This window comes from Nestor notabilis, unplaced genomic scaffold (assembly GCF_000696875.1).
Source record: "Nestor notabilis isolate BGI_N333 unplaced genomic scaffold, ASM69687v1 scaffold15131, whole genome shotgun sequence".
Classification (NCBI taxonomy): domain Eukaryota; kingdom Metazoa; phylum Chordata; class Aves; order Psittaciformes; family Psittacidae; genus Nestor; species Nestor notabilis.
This window is the reverse complement of record NW_009916190.1, coordinates 17563-40073: the sequence shown is the minus strand read 5'-3', so window position 1 is coordinate 40073 and position 22511 is coordinate 17563. Positions and strand designations below refer to the sequence as shown.

The 22511-nt window shown below is 38.5% G+C and overlaps 1 protein-coding gene across 1 annotated transcript in view; it reads right to left on the bottom strand.

The window, feature by feature from the left end:
- Window positions 1–1037: 1037 nt before the first annotated feature.
- Window positions 1038–22511, bottom strand: part of GPR176 (G protein-coupled receptor 176) — a 38274-nt gene continuing 16800 nt past the window's right edge. Inside the window, exons 2-3 of the mRNA XM_010024472.1 lie at window positions 3768–4020; window positions 1038–2145 (exon numbers count right to left, since the gene is read on the bottom strand). Coding sequence (XP_010022774.1) covers window positions 1038–2145; window positions 3768–4020 — 1361 coding nt within the window. The remainder of the gene's footprint in view (window positions 2146–3767; window positions 4021–22511) is intronic.

Below are 22511 nucleotides of genomic sequence, written 5' to 3'. Positions count from 1 at the left end.
TGCCTCTGACAGTGGTGAGCAATGGACATTAATAAACTTTGCCTTTTGGGGTCTGATATCAGCTTCCTCACTCAGCATTTCAGTACAAGACTACTAGCACTTCTGACCTATTTCTTTCATTTCTAGCCTTCCTGTAAGAAAACGGCTGAGTGCACCAGCAGATGAGTCTAAATGAAGGTTGACACTTTGGTTACTTACACAATACATACATTACACTCTTGGGACATTTGTATATGCCCTTTATCACAGGATCAAAGTGTTTTATTTATGCCCTTGGCACATGCATATTTGTTTACTGGAGTCAGGATTTTGTCCTGTATGGTCTCCAATCCATTTTTTATTTAAAACTGCAAGACTTTATGCTTTTCTAATAATAATAATAATCTTTGTCAGGTTTGACACTCATGATAATTTGGGTGGTTTTGGCTGCTGGAAGGTTTTTTTTTAGACCAAATAGAAGAGTGCAGATACTTGGTAACTAATTTGTGCAAAAAGTCCTGCAAGTTTTATTTTTAACACTGATTTAAGAAATGGGCTTAAAAGAAAACAGATGTACTTAATAGTCCATCTTACTTCATTACTGAGATGTGCAGAACCTTGCTTTGTCTATTTACAGGAGGTTAGGACTTACGCATTTTGCATTTATCTTCTGCTCCCTGCAGCATTTCGTATGAAGTTACTTTGACACAGTCCATTTTAATACAACTCATGAAGCTTCCCAGCAAACTGCCACTGTTTCCATTTTTCAGCCATACAAAGTGTTCCCAAAGCCATATGTACTTTTTGAAAGTTCATCAAGCAGGTATCGCTGTAGGGATTTCACAGATAAAACTAAGAACCACCATCTTTTGATATATTAATTTCACGAAAACATATTAGTAAGGAACACTTGTATGTATGTTTCCCTTTTGTTTGTTTAAATTATATTTGGCACAAAAAAAATCAGCCTGTAACAAATTTCAGCATAACAAAGATCCATGGGATCACACATACAACAGAAGGTGACCTTCCTCTGTCACTTAAAACTCCTGCTATTACTAAGAATCCACCTTGGGAAAGATACTGACTTTATTGTTTCTGCTGATTTTTCTTTCTGCTTTACACTTAGGCTGTTTTGTCTGGATTAGCTCTTCAGGGGTATTCCCCAAAGGAGGCAGGAGTCGCTTCTTACTGTTTCGGTTTTCTGAGAGCCACTGGGGAGGCAGCTCAAAGGGTCCAAAACCAAACTGCATGGCATACTTGTCATTTACCATATCAGCTTCTGTGGCCACAGCTGGTGCCACTTGAGCTGTAGAGTCTGCAATTGTCTGTGGTATAAATTTGTGAACCAAAGTCTCTCCTACCTCTAAACTGGTGGTAGGAATTTCTTTCTGTTGCAAGTCACCAGAACCAATGGATTTGGTCTCATTCTCCTCATCCTCTGTTGGCTTGAAGATTTGTTGTTGCCCGATATGAAACATCTCCAGAAGCTGGCTTCCTGAACGGACACTGGGCTCCAGATTAGCATCTGCAAAACCACCCGAGCTGACAATATTTCTCCTGCTGTACCTTTGGTGCAGCTGCACTAATGTCCCCACTAAGCACTTTCGCACTGATTTGTTCACAGTTAAAAATAACAAAGGATTGGCCAGCAATGAGACCTTGGGCAACCAGATGGCAGTGAGGAACAAGAAGACTGAAATATCTGAAATATTGAGTATGGTGCGGTAAATCACTAAAGTTACATAGGGGACACTGCAGAAAATAAATATCATAACCATGGAAAGCAGCATGGCATGAAGCTCAGCTTCTCGCTGGGAGGCATAAGGGATAGAAATCGTATTCTGAGGGGTCCTTAATGCAGCTATGATGACTTTTTTCTTCTGGCTGGCACTCAGTGCCCTGCGAATAAGGATCATAAAGAGAAATACCACAGCCACTGGTACAATCACTGTGGTGATGTTATAAATGATAACATATACCAGGTGGCCAAGGGAATAACTCCAAGATTCAGAACAGGTGGACATGGCATAAATATCAGACACATTGGTTACAGCAAATACTGGAATGCTGGCCACTATTGCATGGGCCCAGATATAGATAACGAGGTCTCGGGATTTTGCATCAGATATTTTTCTTTCCAGTGGGTATAAAACAGAGTAGTACCTGTCAAAAAATAAAATAAAATAAAATTACAACTGATACAATGCAAAAGCTGAAATCTGTGATGAGCATAATGCTAATGAGAAGCTTCTCAGGAGCTGTCTGAGCAAAATGCCCAAAATCCCTAACTGGGTTGCCAACTAACTACCTGCTTATGAGACAAAAAAAAAAAAAAGAACAAACAAGAGAATGCCTTTGCAGGCCTGTCTGTGGAAGAGAATAGTCAAACTTCAGGATCACATTATGGTGGCAAATAATTCTTTCAGTAATTGGAACTGTATCACTTCAGCTGATGTATTTGAACATTATTTTGAAGATTTCATTATTTACTTGTAAACTGGACAGTATATTGCACACAGCACAAAATCTCAGAAAACATGATGGAGGCATAGGTATGTTGCATTGAAAGGTCAGACTCACAGATAATTTGAAAACCTGATTTATGATAGATTTTTTTCTCAGGGTATTCGGAAAAAGCTGTTGGTCACAAATTACATGTACCCCTCTACTGGAAATACAACAGGGTTTTGTTCTGCAGAAGCTCTGTATGGCAAGGCCTTGAGCAAAACAGTAGTCAAACACTGAACGTTCTATGTGCATTAAAACATGCACTTCAGATTTCAGGCACTGCTTCATTTCTTGCTTACTACTGTGGACTTTTAAGCTCACAGGATGTTTGTGACAAACCTATCCTTTTACACTTCCCATTATAAGCAGAAGCAGTTTGCTTTTTGTGAGTAAGACTGCAAGTTTTACGGGTGAAAGGCAAATGATACGCTATTCCAACGGCAACAGGTGTGCATTACAGAGTGATACTGCATTTATCAAGGCATTAACATTCAATTAAGAGACATATCACTTTATTAGGTATACAGTTTAGTTTGTAGAGCTAATGTATCCTGTGGCAAGATACAATAACAGATTAACAATAATTTTATCTCACATGTATGTGCACTGGTTCAGTAATGTAAACTGTATTAAACCAGTATCTACCTTTCCTTAAAAATATCTTACTTACCGTCACTGAGAAGATGATAGAGCTGTTCATTTAGGTGTAATAAGTGACTGCTAATAATAATATGCAAAATTAACTGAATCCAAAAACTTAGACAGTCCAAAGGGCCACTTTTGATTTAGCCTCATCTTCTACATACAAAACCTCTCTGAATTAATTCTGGTTGTATTAATACTGGTGGGGTTTTTTTAAACAAATCTACATTTGAAATTTGAAAAAGATAGAAAATCTACCTCAGGCAATGGTATATTCTTCTAACAGGCAATGGCTTTCAACTTCCACAGTTAAAAATGTACTTTGTCTATAGTCTGAACTTGTCTGCTTTCAAGTTCCATTACTGAACAAAAATTATCAACAAGAAAGAAAGGATAAAAACTTCTCTGAAGACAAATCTGTAGACTCAAAATCCTTTATAATTGTTCAAAGATATCAGGGTAAACTGAAAAATAAAGGTTTTCGATGTTACAGAGAAAACTATGCCAATATGTTCTAGAAAGAAGCTGTACACTGTGAGCAAAGCACTCAAAGATCAATAAGAAAGAGACAAAAGGGTTTCAAAGGGAGAAATAAGAAAGAAAAATCATGGATCCTGGCAAATTTTCTCTCTTACCTGTCAAGAGCAATGGCTGGAAAACTAAGGATGGTCACTGAGCAGAAGACTTTGTGCAGAAACTTGGCAATTCTGCAGAAGAGCATCGTATAGATCCACCAGCAGCAGTGTGGACTGGCACTAAGAGCAATGTCAAAAGGCACACAGACTAGGCTGGCACAGATCCCCGAGCAGGCCAAATTCTTAATGAATCGGTTTGTTACAGATTTAAGTACCGATGTTCTGCAAGTTGACCACAGCACCATGATGTTACCTGTGAATAGGGATAGGAAGGATAAGCAAATCAAAAACAAAAATCCAAACAAACAAGCAAACAACCAACACCTCCCAACCAAAAACCCAACAATTTTTACAGTTCTTAATGGTCCTTAGTACTGGAAATAAAAACACTTGTTTGACGTTTGCCAGGAGTCGCTGATTTGAACCATCACAATGATCAAACTGAACAGTCTGTAATGGCTAGTGGCTTGATAATTCAGATGACTGAAAACAATTATGCCCCAGTTGTCTCCTCCCAGCTTCTAGTGATGAATGAATTAGGGAATTTCAGAGGGAAATGCTAAAGTAGGATATCCAAACCATGCTTATGTTAACTCTTGCATTAAATAAGGCATCCTGAATATTCAAATATATAAACTTGCTAAAGTTTTCATATTTTATTAACTAGTGCATAATTCTTTTTAAAAGATAAAAATACACTGCAAGTAAATTTAAAGATAATTGAAATATAAATTAGTTTTAATCTGTTTGTCTCTGTGCTCTGTAAGTGCATCACAGCAGCTTGCTTTTTCCACTGGCCACTTTGGTGACACAGACAGGCCTGTGTGAAGCGACATCTAAAAGAAATTTTCTTCTTTTCCCCCACTAGAGTCTTCTGTATATACATAATGACATGCAATTAAACAAATGGGGCAGGCAAGAAAAGAAATAAAGACTTAATGCACGTAACTTCACAGAAGTACACACAGAAGGCAACTCACTTTTGGATATTCAAGCCCTACACATTTGTTTAAAACAGGGTGAATGGCTGACCGTGAAGCAGAAGTACAGAGAGAAACCAAATATACACAGTGAGAGAAAACAGCATCTTAAGCTGCTGACTGAGATATGAAAAAGCAGCTGCAGTCCTCCCCCCACTTCTCTTGTTGACACTACCATTTTGGGGCTCAATTTTTCCTCTAACCAGTAAAATCCCCCACATAAAATGCCAGCAAGGTCGTATTCTTGTTCACATGGCCGACATGTATACCAAGTGGCAAGTACTAAGAAAAAACTGAAAGTCAAGCTTAGCTTCTTGATAAAATGGTGCACTGTTTCAATAGAAGCATGCAGCATTAACTTTAAAATCCACCTAACAGACATGCTATTTCAGTCTGCAGTACTTGAATATCATTTGGAATTCAATTTTCTATATACTGTGTTGTGTCTTTCACAAATTTCTTTTTGGTGGCTGACAAAATATTGAGTTACATATTTACTATCTCATGTGTTTTAAAGAATAGAATCATCATCTGGTTTTGGCAGGTACTTTGAGCTTGACAATGTATTTCACAGGCAGTATATAATCAGTTGTATTCAAAGCTTCCTAAGTTGCTAGGAGATACTCAATCAAACCACTTGCTTTCAAGAACATCTCTAACTCTCCAGTTATTAAAGTACTTCTCACATATGTTATTACAATGCCCTGGAACAGGGGAGGAGCTGGGTTGGGGGTTTTTTGTTTGGTTGGTTTAGTTTTTAACTTAAATTTTTCATCTGGTTTGAACTGCACTGATTTTGTAACTTTACTTCCAAAGCAAGTCTCACCTCCACTAGAATGAATAGAAATGAAGAATGGAAAAATAAAAGAAGTAAGAGGGTTTTTCATTAATACTTCAGAAGCTGCTAGAGAACTCCTGAGCTATTCTTCAGGGTCCTACAGAGGAATTTCATTCAAGTCTACAGATTCTCAACTGTTGAATTACTTCTATAAATAACATCATATTGTCATTTATACATCAGAGTCACAAGGAAATAAATTAGCCCTGGTGCTGACTGATCCTAAATAGAAGTGGAAATAATAAAGCGTAAAATAGAAATACTGGTTCTAAGATGAGGAAGAACTCCTTAGACAGACAAAATAAAGTCAGAGTCTGAAAGAGAAAAAATAGATTAGCAGCTAGAACTGTCCCCTTGAAAATTAGTGAGTGAACATCTCTCAGGGTAACATTATGTTTCCACTTGCAACTATGAGTAACTTGATGAACCAGATCAGCTTCAGTATAGACTGGTAAATCTTTCTGCTGATGCCTTCAAATCAGGTATTTCCCTCCACGCATCTCAAAGCCACCTGCTCAGAGAAAAAAATTACACCAGAAACTCACACAGCATTAAATATCGAGAAGCTTCATAACAGAACTGCATGCATTTCCCATTTCATTGCTCCTCACCTCTCCCCAACAACTCCTTTCTATGGAAAAGGATAACAACGTTCTAGGCAACAAGGTAATTCAACAAGCGTTATAGCAATCGCACTCTGAACCTTTACACAATGTCTAGAGGCACTTTTCTGTTCTGGATGTATTAGTCATTCACTGTTGATCCTGTGAAAGACGCTAGTCTAACACCTGTATTCTCCCTGGCTTACAACTGTACTCGGCTGTTGCACACTCTTACAAGTGGGCAAAGCTGTCATTTTCTACCATGAGTTAGTTTCTGAGATACTTCTGCTTGATAACTGCTCTGGAGCTACATAACCTTGGATTCAAACTTCGTAACGGGATTGTACTGGTTAGCTAGGAGGCATTCAGTGAAAGCTGGAGTGAACAAGCAGCTGGTAAACGTAGCATTTTGCTATGTCCTGGAAGTCGATACTGTCCAGGACATGTGTGTCACTTATAATAGATCACATGTGACAAAGCATATTCCATATTCATTCTACAGAATTCCACAACTAAAAAAAATGAAGTGTTTTCATTTAAAAGGGAAAACCATATTTTTGGTCTTCTCAGAGAATAAGCTAAGTGTACATAAAATGCTTACTACACCTGGCCTTAGTTGACAACCTGGACAGCACACAGACTGAGTGAGCAGGAGGTAAGTATGCAGCTTCTCTGTGCCTTTGCAAAATTCTCAAACTAAAAGAGAGGAACAGGAAATAGGTAACCACTGAATGATTAGCAGCTCTTTCCATATTTAAAGTCTGCCAAACAAGGTTAAACAGAGTTCATTTTATTCTCTTATATCACTGTAACTATCAACATTCAATAAAATTTCCACGTACCAATTCCACTGTATTCAAATTTGAAAAGATGGTTGTTTCCAGTCATGCCCTACTGTTAATTGAGAGCTATCACAGATAAGCAGCCATAGAGTACATGAAGTTGCATAGAAGTACACCAAGAAAGTAAATACAAAGGTCCAAACACAAGCATGCTTCTAACCTTTGTAGTGTTTCATGTTCACTGTATCTGCAAGGATTAACATTCTCTGAGCATGAAGCGTTATCAGAATGCATTAGTCTGATTCAAAGCAGCAAAAAAATACTTCTGTTTCTCTTCCAAGCTGTACTCTCCTTGGAATTCACTGCCTGACACAAAGCACTGATGCAGGCATCAACAGGTGAGCTAGTTTCGAAATACTAGCTCTTAGCAGTAATTCAAATAACATGAAAGACTCAGTAATACCTCTAACAAACGGAAGGACAATCCCCATGGAAACCAGAGACAGTTAGCTAAAACAAATGCATTTGCCATGCAATCATCAAAAAAAAGGAAGAAGAAATAAGCTCTTCGTTGATTAACTCATGGAACCCAATCCATTAGCTGGGTTGTTAACATAATTGAATCAAAACAAAGTCCACACTCCAGCAAAATCCTCCTCCTCACCGCTTGCCTTCCTCTACTTGCTGATTTCCCTCCCATCCAGAGCGGGGTTCTCGAGATCCAGCCGTCTTTCCCAGCAAAGAGCCTCTGCCCACCCCACTCACACTCCATGCAGGGTTACAGGAAGGAGCTGGCAGCCCTCTTTATAACAAAACAACACAGGAAGCAATGAGAAAGGTTAGAAACTGGGCTATTAAAATAAAAAGTTAACTGAAAAAGTCACAGCATGATGAACTGGAAAAGCTTCCCTCATTTAAACACCAGGATGATTACATTTCCCAACCTCCAAACTCTCTTTCATATTATTTTCTGAGGTATTGTACGGAAGGCTTTTTTCCACCAAACTTACTATGTTAAAAGACAAATCTCACTCAAAAAGTGTTTCACTGGAAACATTTTTTGGCAAGCCTTGATAGGTAGCTATCAGATATCCTTCTTATGTTAAAATATATATTGTTTACTTATTCATCTCCAGAGGGATCTATCAGTATACATGTTGGCTTATGCAGCTGGAAAAAATGCCTAACTTTACCACAGAATGGTCAAGGGTGGAAGGGACCTCTGAAGATCATCCTGACCTAACCCCTGCTCAAGCAAGGCCAAATTTTTGTAGTCCTTTATAATTCTGGTATATTTTAGTTTAAAAAAAAATATAGTTATCAGACTGTCAGAATTGCTTTTATAGATGAAAATTAGAATGTCCTGAAACCATATCTAACCTTTTTTAACATTCTAGCTGCCAGTGCCAAAATTCGGTGATAAAAAGAGTGGGCAATAACTTAATTTGGGGTTTTTCAACATATTCATTTCCTTTCAATTTGTGCACACGTGCAACCAGATGTTTTATATCCAAGATGAAGTGTCTGCTGCAAGAGAGCTACCTTGGAACAAGGTCTGCTGTATACCAAACCTTTTTTTTTTTTTTTAACTTCATAAAACAGGTGATCTCCTTAAGTTTAAAATTATATTTCTAACTGCTATTCTTAGAATTCCCAATCACATGTTCCTACTTTCATCAGAAGTATCGATTTAGAAGTATATTATGTAAAAGACTTACCAACGTGGAGCTCTGATCACCAAACCTGGCTCTACTGAACTGCACCAAGCACAGATTTGCCCAGTACAGAGTAGTTACTTGCAAAGCATTTCAGTATAGATGTATATTATACTTGATTTTAATGTGTTTCATTTAGTGTTTCTGCTCCCAAGAAAGTGTATAGTTACCTAGTAGAAGAGATTTTAGGGAAGAAGTTAGTTCGTAGCAGCTTAGTCCCAGAAAGCGAAGATAAGATTTCCTTGTAGAAACAGGTAAGTCATTGATTTTTGTTGCAGTATTGCCTACGACTAGTCCAAGGCCAACACCTGCCTAAACAATCCACTGACTTGTTTTGAAGATGGAGTAAAGTTAGGAAACATATATGAAGAAATCTAAAATTGTTCTTACAGCAAGCAGAACTTGTGTGATACGGTAGTATTTGTAATGTCAAAATCACTATGGTAAATAATCATTAATATAATTCCATTTGTGATCTTTTTTACTGCTGCCCTTAGTAGTTTATAAATTTATTGTCTATGGGCAGATTCTGTGGGCAGATTCAAAAGTAACTGCATCATGCTGAAGTCTAGGATACCCACCTGCATTTCTTTTACATATACCTACTGAAGGGAGGTATGAAAGTGACGCACTGATAAGTCTCCACTTCTTCATACCCGTTGCCACTTTTTTCCAACTCACTTTTTTTACTTATTGTCCCATTAAACGGACAGAATTTCTGGGCAGCACCAATCATTTTCTCCCTTTTGATAAACTGCAGTCCTTCAACAGCCGCCACAAATATTTCAGCCAATCAAGGAAACAACCAAACCCACTTATTTTGCTGAAGTACACTCAACTTGTCTGAATTCCTTGCCTCTATTTAAAAAGGGATATCCTCAAAGAACCTGAAACTCTTCGGGCTCCTTGGAAGGAAAAAAGTTTAAAGAATATTGTGTCTGCAACTTCAGGACCTTGGATTGCTCCCACGTCAGGAAAACATGACAAATGTATAGCATTACCTTTGAAACCTAAGCTAGGAAATTAAAAAAACTGAAAAAAAGAATCTCCAGATTTACTGCCCTATCCATCAGAGGAATATAAATCTTTTCAAAGTTATTAACTTTTTGAATCACAGTGCCTAAGGGACCAGCTTGTTTTACTTATTGTGAAAATACGACCAAAAATTTTTAAACCCAAGGACTTTACATGACCCTTATGCAAGTCCTCCATGATATGAGGACCAAAGTTTTTACATCCTCTATAGAAGAAGGAAATAGAAATAATGGAAATAGACATAGAAGAGCTAAAAATACTGGATGTCATCATCAATGTACATGAAATCATTAGCAGAAGTACTAGATCCTACATCATCTTTGCCAAGCAGTTATCGCATCTAGTGAATCATCTGGCTTTTCTTACATGAGGTTTTTTGCCAGTCACTCTCAGAGAGCAAATCTGATGTTGTTACTAAAACACTACAAGGCCTGAGATGCAAGTGAAGCAGGTAATTTTTCTGAACAGCCAGTCTGTCGTTGTTCATCATCCCTGGTACAAGAGGATTAGCTTTTGTCCATTTGTTTTATAAGAAACTCAGAAAAGGGCCATATTGAACCTGTATGTCATGAAATGACTGAGGCGATGCGATAGTGGCACATTTTACACAAGATGATGTCAAGCAACACAGCAATTAACTTGAGCTCCCCTGATCGTTGTGCTGAATGTAACTGTAAACAGCAGTCAACACAGGGAGCAAGCACGTTTAAGATTTGTTTTTAAATAACAGTGCTCTCTACTGATACATCTTTGTAGACAGCCTGTAGCCATGTCTGTTGGTAGCCTTCCTACGTACATCCAGACACCTCTCTTCAGATGCTCCTTTTTGTTTGACTTTGCCCATATGCACCTGCAATCCACATGCAGGCACGTGGGTGCTCTTAAGGATGTTCAGCCACTGAGCTGTGACTTTCCACGTTGCAGATGCTGCTCAACTTCGTTTCATGTACAGGGCCAGCCCCACTCCGTAACAGGTTCTTCCAGGAGAAACCTGCAGGACCCTGGACCTCCCTGCATGACATGCCAAGGTCAGATCCAGGAGACTGACAGTTTCGCACTTATGAGGCTGTGGAAAAACATCTTCTAGAGCAACTCCAGCATTTGGATTGGGCTACAAGCTGCTCCAGCATCCACGGCAGACAGGAACAACCCTTCGCATCCCCCTCTGGACATGATCACCCTCTATGCTGTTCAGAGCCTTACTAACCCCTGCCTTCTCCCTCCTAGCGATATAAAATGCTACCAGACTGAACGCAACATGGACATGGCCCAGCAACATCATTCTTATGCAAATTATTTTTTCTGTATCAATACTTTCCCAGTTGTCCTCTTCAGATACTAAGACAAAACTCAAAAGAAATTAGTTGCTGTGCTATACTGTAGCACAGTGGATACGTGAGATCTATACTGCCTGATAGTATATAACCAACTGGACAATTTGACCAAATTACTTGTTAGCTGATTTTCCCTAGCTCATTTATTGAAGAAAAAAGCAGAAATACACTCAATTTTAAATGAATGATGCTTAATGGAGGAGCACAAGCCTGTGGTAATTTCTGATAGCTGGAAGACAGACTTTATTTTTCCTTGGTAACTGAGGCTATCTTGCTGCACTCATGATTAAAAAAATAATTCCTACCCATTAGCATCAATTTTCATCCTCCATTGAAACTGAAATTATAGAGTTTGTAGCTGAAAGACACCATAGTAACAGCTATGAAACAGCTATTTCATAGAGCAGAAATTATTTTCTAGCCTACCTCACAGTCTCGTGACTCTTCTTTTGCTTTACACAACTAAGAAAGATCTGATATAATTTCTGCATCGGTTTGACTGTGCTTCCCTTTCTCCAAAGTGCAAGGTTATCAAAAACAAAATTACATTCTCCATACAGTTTTGCCTTGCAGCCATTCACCAGGCCACCAGCTGGGTGTATTTGATCTTGATTCTTTACACACAGATGTCTTCTGACAGAAATTACATATGCTTAATACATCTTTGCAGAGGGATTAATTACAATATATTTAGAAACAAGCTTCTTTCGCCTCCCTCCACAGCTGACTGTAATGAATGGTTCTCTCCACCCCTCGCAGCCCTATGAATGGAGTCAAACAACACTTGCTAGGAAGAAGAATGTAGGACTGGGGACTCTGACACACTTTTGAAATACCATGAGTTCTAAACTCAGAAAAATCAGGATGACCCTAAATCAAACAACTTTTTTTTTTCCTAAATATCACATGGAAAAATATTCTATTTACCAGACTGAGGCATTTTACTGAAGAAATATGAATCTACAGAACAAATCCGATTTGTTCCAACTTGTCAAAGGGAACAGATGAATCCCCATGGGATACCTCAGTGCTTCACTGTCAGGATCACAGTGACCTTTCTGGCCTGACTGAATGTAAGACGTAGGGGTCTGGTTGGATTTGTGTTTTGTGTTGTTGTTTTTTGGGTTGGTTTTTTTTTTTCCTTAAAACATATAGAGCCCTGAAGTAAAATTTCAGATTTTGTTGATCAAGCATTTCATTTACAAAAACTACTTTTGACTGAGAGCCTTGCCAAATTACCTTTTCACTCATTTTTCTATAGTCCCCCACCTATAACAGAACTCTACTACAGGACTTCTGTAGTCCTACTCTCCAGTCTGCTTTCTTTTACTCTTTTAATAACCGAGTTCACTTTTCTTTGCTCAAAATCCTCCCAGCAAGAGACACTGCTGTTCCCATGTCCAATTCCCTGCAAGACAACACTGTTAAACCCAGAATAGCATTGGACTTAGTGAGATGGACCACAATCATTCATCTTTCAAATGCCTTCACAAATATAACTATGAAAAGTTAGTATTATTGCTTACTGCTTCCCTTTTATCAAAAAAGCCAGAAATTCAGCTTGATTCACATTTTTTAATCTCCTTGGCAAGGCCAACAGATAATACATTATCTAATCAGGACTGATGACCCAAAATCCAGAGAGAAACATAAATGCCCGGGGTTGACTGAAGTAATGGGAACCAGATTCAGTTATATACACTGAGGAAATACGGAAATTTCTCTTGACCTTAAGAATAAGAAAAATTTTAAAAATTGTAGCTCTGGATGCCCTCTAGCAACAAAATAGTTCTGAGGGTAAGGTAGGCTGTAAAACCACATAACATTCACCCCAAATACACCTCTGATGTGTGGAAAGAATTTTTAAGTTTTCTTTTAACTTTCCAAGAATCCAGCTGACTGCCCTACTAGAGAAGGAAGGTACCATGGTTGTTTTTACCGTAAGTCTCCTTTTCATCCCTACTGTTAGAAATATAATTAGCCATCCATATTTGGACTTCATAATCTGCTGGGCACAGCAGAAGATACTATACACTGAAGCCTGCCATAACACTGCCAAAACTTTGCTGTGTGTTTCCTTGATTAGCATGGGCTTATGACCTAGTATGGGCTGATGAAACAAATTCCCTCACCAACCATCCATATACAGCATAAAATTTTAAACTTGTGTTTTGCTGATAGATGCAGCTGAAGATGATCTTTTTGCTGATACATGGATTTTTTTAGGTCTATTAGCATATTAAATCAAAAAAAAAAATCAGCATGATTTTTCAACATAAAAAAAACTGATACAGAGCTGGAACAACAATCTAAAATTAACTGCTAGTCTTATTTTCCAAAACAAAAAAAATATTTAATTGTCTTTCTACATATGTATAACCTGATAATGTTATACCATGTATTAGCAATATGTATGTAAAAACTGAACGAGCCTGACACACCTACTGCTACAAACCAAGGCAAGTATTATTTATATCTCAGCAGCTGGCTTTTGTATGTCTGTATTTCTCACCCACTTCTACCCTTTTGCTTTCCTACAAAAGCTAGCATGTCACAATGGTGGGAATGATGCATTTGTGTAACTGCTCCTCTCTTGTACTGCATCATCCACTATCAGAAGCTAAAATGTTTCAGATCTCTCTATGCCACATAGAAAAAAAACCCAGAAAATAAAGACAATCCAGCAATTTTTCTTGGCTTTCACAACGTAGCAACAAAAATGAGTATCTAAAATCTATGGCAATTTCAGCTCTTCCATGAGGGAACTGAAAAGCGTTCAGATAAAACCCCTTCGGCTTTGTAACACCACTGCCTCGATGCAATTTTTTCAATTTTAAGTAGAATCAGAGAATCAACTAGGTTGGAAAAGGCCCTTAAGAACATCAAGTCCAACCATTACCCCAGGACTGCCAAGACCACCACTAACCCCATATCACTGTGGCATCATCTACACAGTTTTTGAACACTTCCAGGGACAGTGATTCCACCACTTTCCTGTGCAGCCTGTTCCAATGCCTGATCACCCTCTCAGTGAAGAAATTTTTCCTAATATCCAGTCTAAACCTCCCCTGGTACAGCTTGAGGCTGTTTCCTCTTGTCCTATCACTTGTTACTTGGGAGAAGAGACCAACCCCACCTCACTATGACCTCCTTTCAGGTAGTTGTAGAGAGTGATAACGTTCCCTTGAGCCTTCTCTTCTCCAGAATAAACAATTTCAGTTGCCTCAGCCGTTCCTCATCAGACTTTTGCTCCAGGCAGCTTTTTACCCTTTTCTGGACCCACTCCAGCACCTCAATGTCTCTCTTGTAGTGAGGGGCCCAGAACTGAACACTGTATCAGAGGTGCAGCCTCACCAGTGCCCAGTGCAGGGGATGATCACTGCCCTGGCCCTGCTGGCCACGCTATTTCTGACAGAGGCCAGGATGCTGTTGGCTTTCTTGGCTGCCTGGGCACAAGCTGGCTCATGTTCAGCCACCAATCAGTACCCTCAGGGTCTTTTCTGCTGAGCCACTTTCCAGCCACTCTTCTTACCTCAAATAGCTAATCTTTCCCAGTTACACCACTCAGTAGGACAAAACAGATTATTCCTCCTGCGAAACCTTACGTTGCTTACATCCTTAGACCACAGTAACAATACTGCATAGATAGCTTTTATTTCACTGCTTATATTCATTTGTATCAGCAATGACCACAGAAGCAACTTAATAAATACATGCACTAATACAAACTCCAAATCATTCCACAACTAAAAACCCCACAGTTGTATTGTTTGGATTTGGAACGTACTTGGGTTGTTGTATTAAAATAAGTAACTAGATATAAAACTAGCATTGCAAACAAGCAAATCTCATTAAAAAAAAAAAAAAAAAAAAGAAATTTATTGCAGAAGAAAAAACCCAACAGAATTGTTAAAAACCACAAACAACAATATTGCAAATGATGTGCAATGTCTCCTAACAGAAATACTGCATATATGTTACCGAGCTACCAGAAAGTTCCCAAAGCAAGCCATGGGTATGCTTACACTAAGAATAAATGATAAAAGAATCTCAGATACAAACTAAAGAATATACACAAGCTTTTTTCTTCTCATGTCAATTCAATCTGGGTAGAGCATTTTATTAAAAAAAACAAATTAAGAAAAAGGCATCACATAAATTTTCTTTTCCTAAGAGACATTGTAATAAGCCATTCAGGTGTTAAAGTGCCAATGCAAGCACAAGTAATGCTTAATGAGGAAGCACTCAAGTAACAGTACGATCTACTGTCAGAGGTTACCTCAACTCTCTAATTTTCCAGTGTGAGACAACTCATCAGCAATAACCATTTTAAACAGTTTGCTACCAGATGAGTACTGGGGAAAAAACATATTAGTCACTCTGTAAGCTTTAAAGACAAGTTTAACATAAGCAAACAGAGGTCTTCCACAGTGATGGTCATTCTGAATTGCCTAATTTTAACAACCTCTCTTTCATATTTTGAAAATTACACAAATACAGCAGGAAATATATCTCCCTGTGTTCCAAAATGTTCATTAAAATGTCTTCATTTTAGCAAACTACCACATAGACTTCTTTCAGATTCTGTCACGGTGATTCCATTTTCCTTTTCTTTTTTTTCCCCCTCCTTTTTTTTTTTTTTTTCCTTTTTTTTTTTTTTAATTAAGATAATTATTACTGTCAGAGTGCAACACTCCAACACTCTCCTAGAAAAATATTCAGCACAGGGAGCTATATGACAACCCTCTGCCCTGTTCTGCCAACCCTCTCCTATATATGGAAACATCTGTGGATGCTCTGCATCCACGATCCATTTGGATCTTTGTGCTAACATTGTAAGAGTGCCATGAACTGTGACGCCGCTTTAAAAGCTTTAATTTATGAGAAGTGCAGTCAGAAAAAGTCTCTTTTCTAAAAGGATAGTAGAGGAAGACTTCATCAGGAAAGTTAACAATCTTGGAATTAAAACAGTGGATGTTTTAGACTTAAAGTAAAGAAAGAAAAGCCCCAAAAGCCCGCAGAAATTTATTGAGAGTCTACAGTTGCCTCTGGAGCCTACTCAATAAAAAATTAACTTCAAAAATTAGCACTATAATGTTAATTTACCACTTCAAGCTTTACTAGTGAAATATGCTAATAGATGTAACTGACAACTATTATGGTTAAATAAATATTACACAGAACATCTAGTGTATACATAAATGCAAAAAACATTAATGCAAAATTAATGTTTGAGTTGTACATACATTAATAATTACTGATGTTGAATTGCTGTTTAATGACCTACTTAAAAGTCTTGACCTGGCAGTACAGAGCAGCAAATATCACCAGAACGTCAATAACCTTCTCCGAATTTCAGTGGTTAAACTAAACAATGCATCAATTATTTTGTATCTAATTTGCACCATGTCTGGGTTCAGTTTTGTTTGTTTATTTTAAAGAAAAGCAACTCTCTTCCAGGCCACATACTTGGCCATGATTTCTGCCACATGGCTCATTACAATATTAACAGCAGTCATGTAGCTTTATTTTCTGCAATGTTTTGAAACTACATATCAGAACTGTGGAATGACCCAAAGGACTATTTCCATTCCTTGGAAATGAGAAGACTTAGTTGGGAGGATTTTTTGTTTGTTTGTTTGTTTGGGGTTTGTTTGTTTGTTTGTCATTCCACTGATGCCAGGCTGCCTAATTCATAAATTAGTTGTAAAATAATTCATAACTAGCTTTCCTTTGCTGAGATGATGGAGTGTCTGTAGGAGATGCAAGGAGACTTACATTATCAATAAACCTACTTAGAAAAGCTAAAAACGAAACAAAATGCAAAACTGAGACCTGAAGCCACTTTTCATCCTTCAAGCAAGCCATTGTCAATTAATTGGCTGTCCCAATACTTACTTAGATGAACATGATCATAACGCTACCTTATTGCTTTCTTGACCCTGCTAAAAAAGACAGAGAAAGCAGGACTTGCAGGTCATCTATAATTCTCCCTGCCGTGAACACTGAATGAAGGACATGATGAGTTTTCCTCTATTCTTTCAACCCTTTCATCAGGTTAATGAGCAATGTCACCCATAAAGAGGAAGGTATTTCTATTTCTCTGAAGTACAAATGGAAAAAAAAGGAAGAGTACAAGAGACTGCTCCCTGCATGCATATCACACGCGACAAGTTCAAATTTTACTGGGAATACAGAAGCACAGCTTTAACCTCTCCCAGAGGAACAAACTCGGAGGCTGATCTGCATTGATCTGATCACTATTTTTAATTCTCTCTGCAACAAAGGACCTAGACTGAGCTGCCAGCAGACCCTTGGCTGTGTCAACAGGTCATTCCTCACATCACCTAATTACACCTCGGTGTGACCCGGGTTAAGATACCCCACTGTTCCTCTCTGCAGCCTGCCAAAGAAACAAGAAGGCATTATCTGGTTAAATTCTTATTTCCTTCATACATCACATTTGGATGAACACTGAGAATACAATTACCGGATTCATACTGCTCTGAAAATACATAAAAACTGTAATTCAATGCAACTGGCATGAAAATTATTCCCTTTCCTCTATTCTAACTTTTGTTTTGTTAACTTACTGTTTTACCAATTTCATGTTGCTGGGAAACTGAACCAATGTCGAAGAAGAAATGCATGCCTTTTCTTCTGCATCCACATAATCCTGGGGTAATTTTTTTGCTTCTAAGCATTCGTTATCACACTAAAAAACATGAAGATTTACAAAGCCTGTTTTCATGCTGTGTTTGGTAGCTAAGGTAGATACTAGTGGCTATTTTTTTTTCCTCTGAATGCATCCTCTGTCTACAAGTGTTATATTTGTGAACATTATTCATTCAATTTACTTACTAATTTTGCATTTTTATGCTATTTGAATTGTTTATGGTTTTTAAAAATGCGTTTTCAATAGCTATTACTGAAGCTGTATTGGAGTAGCCATGTACCTTCCATAGAACTGCTCTGCAGTTGAGGTCTTTGCATCTTTTCAGAGGATGAAGAAAAAATATAAATCTAACCTCAAGTTACTGTTTCAGTATGACAAACACGCTCAAGAATCACAGCTCTGCAAAGTAATGAGAGGCAAAGATGGTACAGGAGGCAATACCTTTCACTAAACCAGCTACAAAAGTGAGAGGTGAGGAGGAGAGAAAAGAGAAGCTTCCAGGCTGAAGCCAGACCTCACTTGGACGTGAGAGTTGTTCAGTACTCTTTGATCTAAACTGTTATTTGCAAGAGCTCTTTTTTGTCTGGTTTAGCACAACCCTGGTAGAACATTTCTTACATTTACTGAAATGCAAGTAAACAAAATGCAAAACAAATGAGAGTTAATGACAAATGTGAGTACTAAGTAATCTTTGAATCCTCAAAGTTTTGTGACTCTAAGGATGCTGTCATTGAGACAAATGCTGCATTTAACACTGTAGTGTGTACACAGCTCTCATGTTCATCTGGATGGAATAACGGAACTTAGCTGTTTTCACAGACACTTTCCAGCCAATTTACCTAAAAACCTTTACTCACCTGCCTTTAAACTTATTTTATCTATTTGGATTATCACTGCACTTGCTCCACACAATACCACACAGCCTACAACCAGAGCAGATGGAGATAAAACTCCAGTGTAATTGCATTGTTTTGTTGTTTGGTACCAGTGGCAGCATCATCTGAAGCCCTCCATATTGCTTTTTGTGGACAAAACTGATTTACACTCTTGTGATCTTTAGCAAAAAATACAGCTTAAAAGCAGAGGGAAAAATATAACAATCAAGTATAGTGGAGAAATCTCTCCTATACTTCACTCCTCACCTCTCAAAATGAAATCTTGCCATATTTACAGGGCCAAGGAAGGCTTAGTTCTAATCACACTAACTTAACTGAGTCAAAGACACTGAAAATAAACTAACTTGATTAAAGACAACTCTTTTTTTACCTCATAGAAGTTGCAAATTCACAAATTTACAGCTTTTATGATGTTTTCTAAAGAACAAAATTTTCTTTATCATGAAATACCTATACAAATACAGACACATGTTCTAATAGCACTCAAAAGGCAGGCAAATTTTCTTTTTTTAAAAGCTTTAGGCCACCCCAAACTGCATTAGTCTGAACAAAAGAACCTTAAAAAGTAAACCCTCAGTACTGCAACATGCCACAAAGATTTTGTTCAGCAACCTGGTCTAGTGGAAGGTGTCCCTGACCATGGCAGGAGGGTTGGAACTTTAAGGTGCCTTCCAACACAAACCATTCTGGGACTCAGCTATGAGCAGTCTGAATGCTTGTTTCCTAAGCACAAATCCCATCCCATGACTTCAAACCCTTGGATGCAAAATATGATAAAACACCAGCATACTTCCTTCCACTCTGCCTGGAGTCCACACAGGTGGGACAGAGCAGTCCCACTGCTCCTGACATGACACTGAGTTTCCTAACACCTCCTCATTTTTGCAAGGAAAACCAAAGCAAATTCCATACCTTTTTACAGTCCTGAGGTCCATGTTGGACCCATAAAGCAAAACCCAGTTCCTGAATGCAAATGTTAAAAAAACAAACAAACAACAACAAAAAACCAAAACAAAAAAAAACAAACAAACAAAAAAAAAAACCCCAAACACAAAAAAACCCCACACAACCCAAAACAAAAAACCCAAAACCACACAACAAACTAGTCTGCTGTCCTTATTACTAGCAGCAAACAAACACATAACAGGTTAACCACTTATAAAATCACATTCATATACTTTTGAGCACCTTTTCTATTCTATTTGGAAAACATTTTGCTCTGCTGACTTCCCTATAAATCTTCCTATTAAAACCTTCATGAAAAGTAACCAGGGCCTTTAGGATTAACTAGATCAACACATGCAAGAGCATACAGCCTGGTACAACATCACATAAATTAGGGAGGCCATCAGATTTATTTACTTAAGATGGTAATTCATGGTAACAGCTGACAGTAAATCAGCAAAATGTTTCTGTTCCAGACAGAACAAAACACAGGAATCTCCCTCTTCCCTGCTGAAACATCAATGCATCGGGGCTCTGAGAAACAACCCCATCTGTTTTTCTCCTACACATACTTCTATGCAGAAGGAGCCTCTTCCAGTCCAACACCCTTTCTCTCTGCACCTCGCTATATCACTGCTCATTCTGTGCCACTTGCTTCTTACTGTAAGACTTTGCTTCTCAGGTACAGAGCACAGAAATCTCTCTCAGCCATCACCATGACAAGCAGTGATAAAGCAAGCTCCGCAGCAGGCACTGGCTTCCTTGCCTATGCACAGGGGACTCAGCACCCACATCACCTCTCGAGTCCTGGTGTGGTGGTGCAGCTTGTGCTAACAGCCCCACAGAGTTGCTTTCTCCCACCAGCTACCAGAGGGTGCAAGATGCTGCAGAAGCTTTTCTCCCTGTTGTGCCTAAGTGACCAAAACAGGGAAAGGGAAGCATGTTACACATCTGATTGTGCTTCCTGATGGATTTTCAGCAGGCTACCTACCACACCTATCCCTTTCCTTAGCTTTTTAAGTGGGGTTGTAGACTGGGAAAGATTGGGCAAGACAGGCAGAAAGCAGGCCATCTTCTATCTGCCAGAAAGGTCTTCAGAGAAGCACCAACCACTGCCACTAACACTCAAAGTAGGGTTACAGAAATACCATCACATAGACATAACGTCATGTAGTAACATTAATATTGCATGTGTGCTTTTTACAGTTATGTGCTAAAGTAAATTTCACACAGGCTGACTATGAGGGCCTTAGTGGTCCCTGCTGGCCATTCCTGGGACCTCCAGCCCCTGGCCATAGCTCCAGCAGCTGCATTCAGGCTCTGACCTCCAGGCCACACAGTCCTGGCATCAGTTGCACTACACGTGCATGTGTCTCCTGTCTCTTAGGTGGATCTCAGACGTATGTCACTTTATTTCCCAGTTTTCTGGATTAAACATTGTGTGCTGCCACTTTCCTCCTCCTTAAGAGAGAGAACATTAAAAACATGGCAAACATGGTCAAGAGGATTTACTCTTAACCTGTACGTAGCTTCTTTTTTATACCAGCTGGGGTACCTATCTCTGTAGCTGGTTTCCTAACATGAAAGAAATTTAAATGCAACAAATCAAAAGTTCTAATTTATACTTAAAATCAAACCAAGGTTCCCCACTGCTGCACTGAAATACATAGCACTTTCTAGCACGTGTTCCTTGGGTAAGTATTGCTGCAATACAGGTCTATAATTTAATACTCCCTGCTGACTACTAACACACTACTAGTATCTGTCTCCTATTACACACTGCTGCTGCAGTAGTTACCATGCCAAGACGACAATTCTCAGAAACATCTCTCTTGACTGCACTCAGGAGGTTTAGCAACAAAATAGAGTCAAAAGGTTACAAGAGAAGGAGATGTGAGGAAACTCTTCAGTCTGACTCCTGTCAGGCCAAAGTAATTTTTTATAACTCACCTCCTTATCCAAAGACAGATTTCAGTCTTTATTCTGGTTCTTTACAGGCTTTGCAACTCTCAAAAGTTAAAAAAAGCACAGAATAATTTTTTCAATTGCATGCTCCTGTGATGGTCTCAGTTTATAATCAATCTTTCGGGAACCCCTAAGCAGCAGCAAATTGTTCAAAAGACTCCCCAAGTAGTGGCAGAATTATTCCACACAGTGGTAGTATCCAATTTATCAGATTTAACTGAAAGGACTCAACAGCGAGCAGGGATTTTCAAATTAAGACTCTTCCAATGCAATGAATCATTTTGGAAATAAAAATTTATTTTAAAAATAACTTCGCTGAAGCAAGATGAAGATAGAAGTGAGGGATTTTGTGTGTGGTTTGTGTTTTTTATATCAGAAGTATATGAAAATTTGATTTCTAGAGCTTCCAAATGTACAACCTAGCTGGCCACTCTCCAGAACAGAAGACCAGAAATAGCAGTATTGAGGTAAGATCACAGGGTTTGCTAAGTAGCCACATTACCTTTGGAAGTCACTTATGGCCCAATTTTGCAAGAGCGGGCAACAATTCTGCTGGGTGACATCCTAAGCCTTGATATTTAGAAGGTGAACATCCATCTTTATGGCTTCTCAGGACAGACAGCCAAAACTCACCCATAATTTCTGACAATCTCAGCTGTATGTATCTATCTGAGCTGTATGTACCTCACTGCTCCTTCTGCTATTACCTTCATGTACTCCAGCTTCTTTTACATCTTCCTTTGCTATTTGGACTTGAGAAATCTAAATTCTCAGCTGTTCTGACAACTTCAGACAAAGTGAAGAGTGACTTATACAGACATGCTGAAGGCTTCCAAATGCTGGGGAAGTACAATTCCAAATACTGATCCATAACGCACAATACAAGCTCATCTAGAGTTTAAAACTTAACTAAAATTATTAAGTCAGGAAAGAAGAAAAGAACAGGAAATTAGTTCAAGACATAGCTAAGCAAACC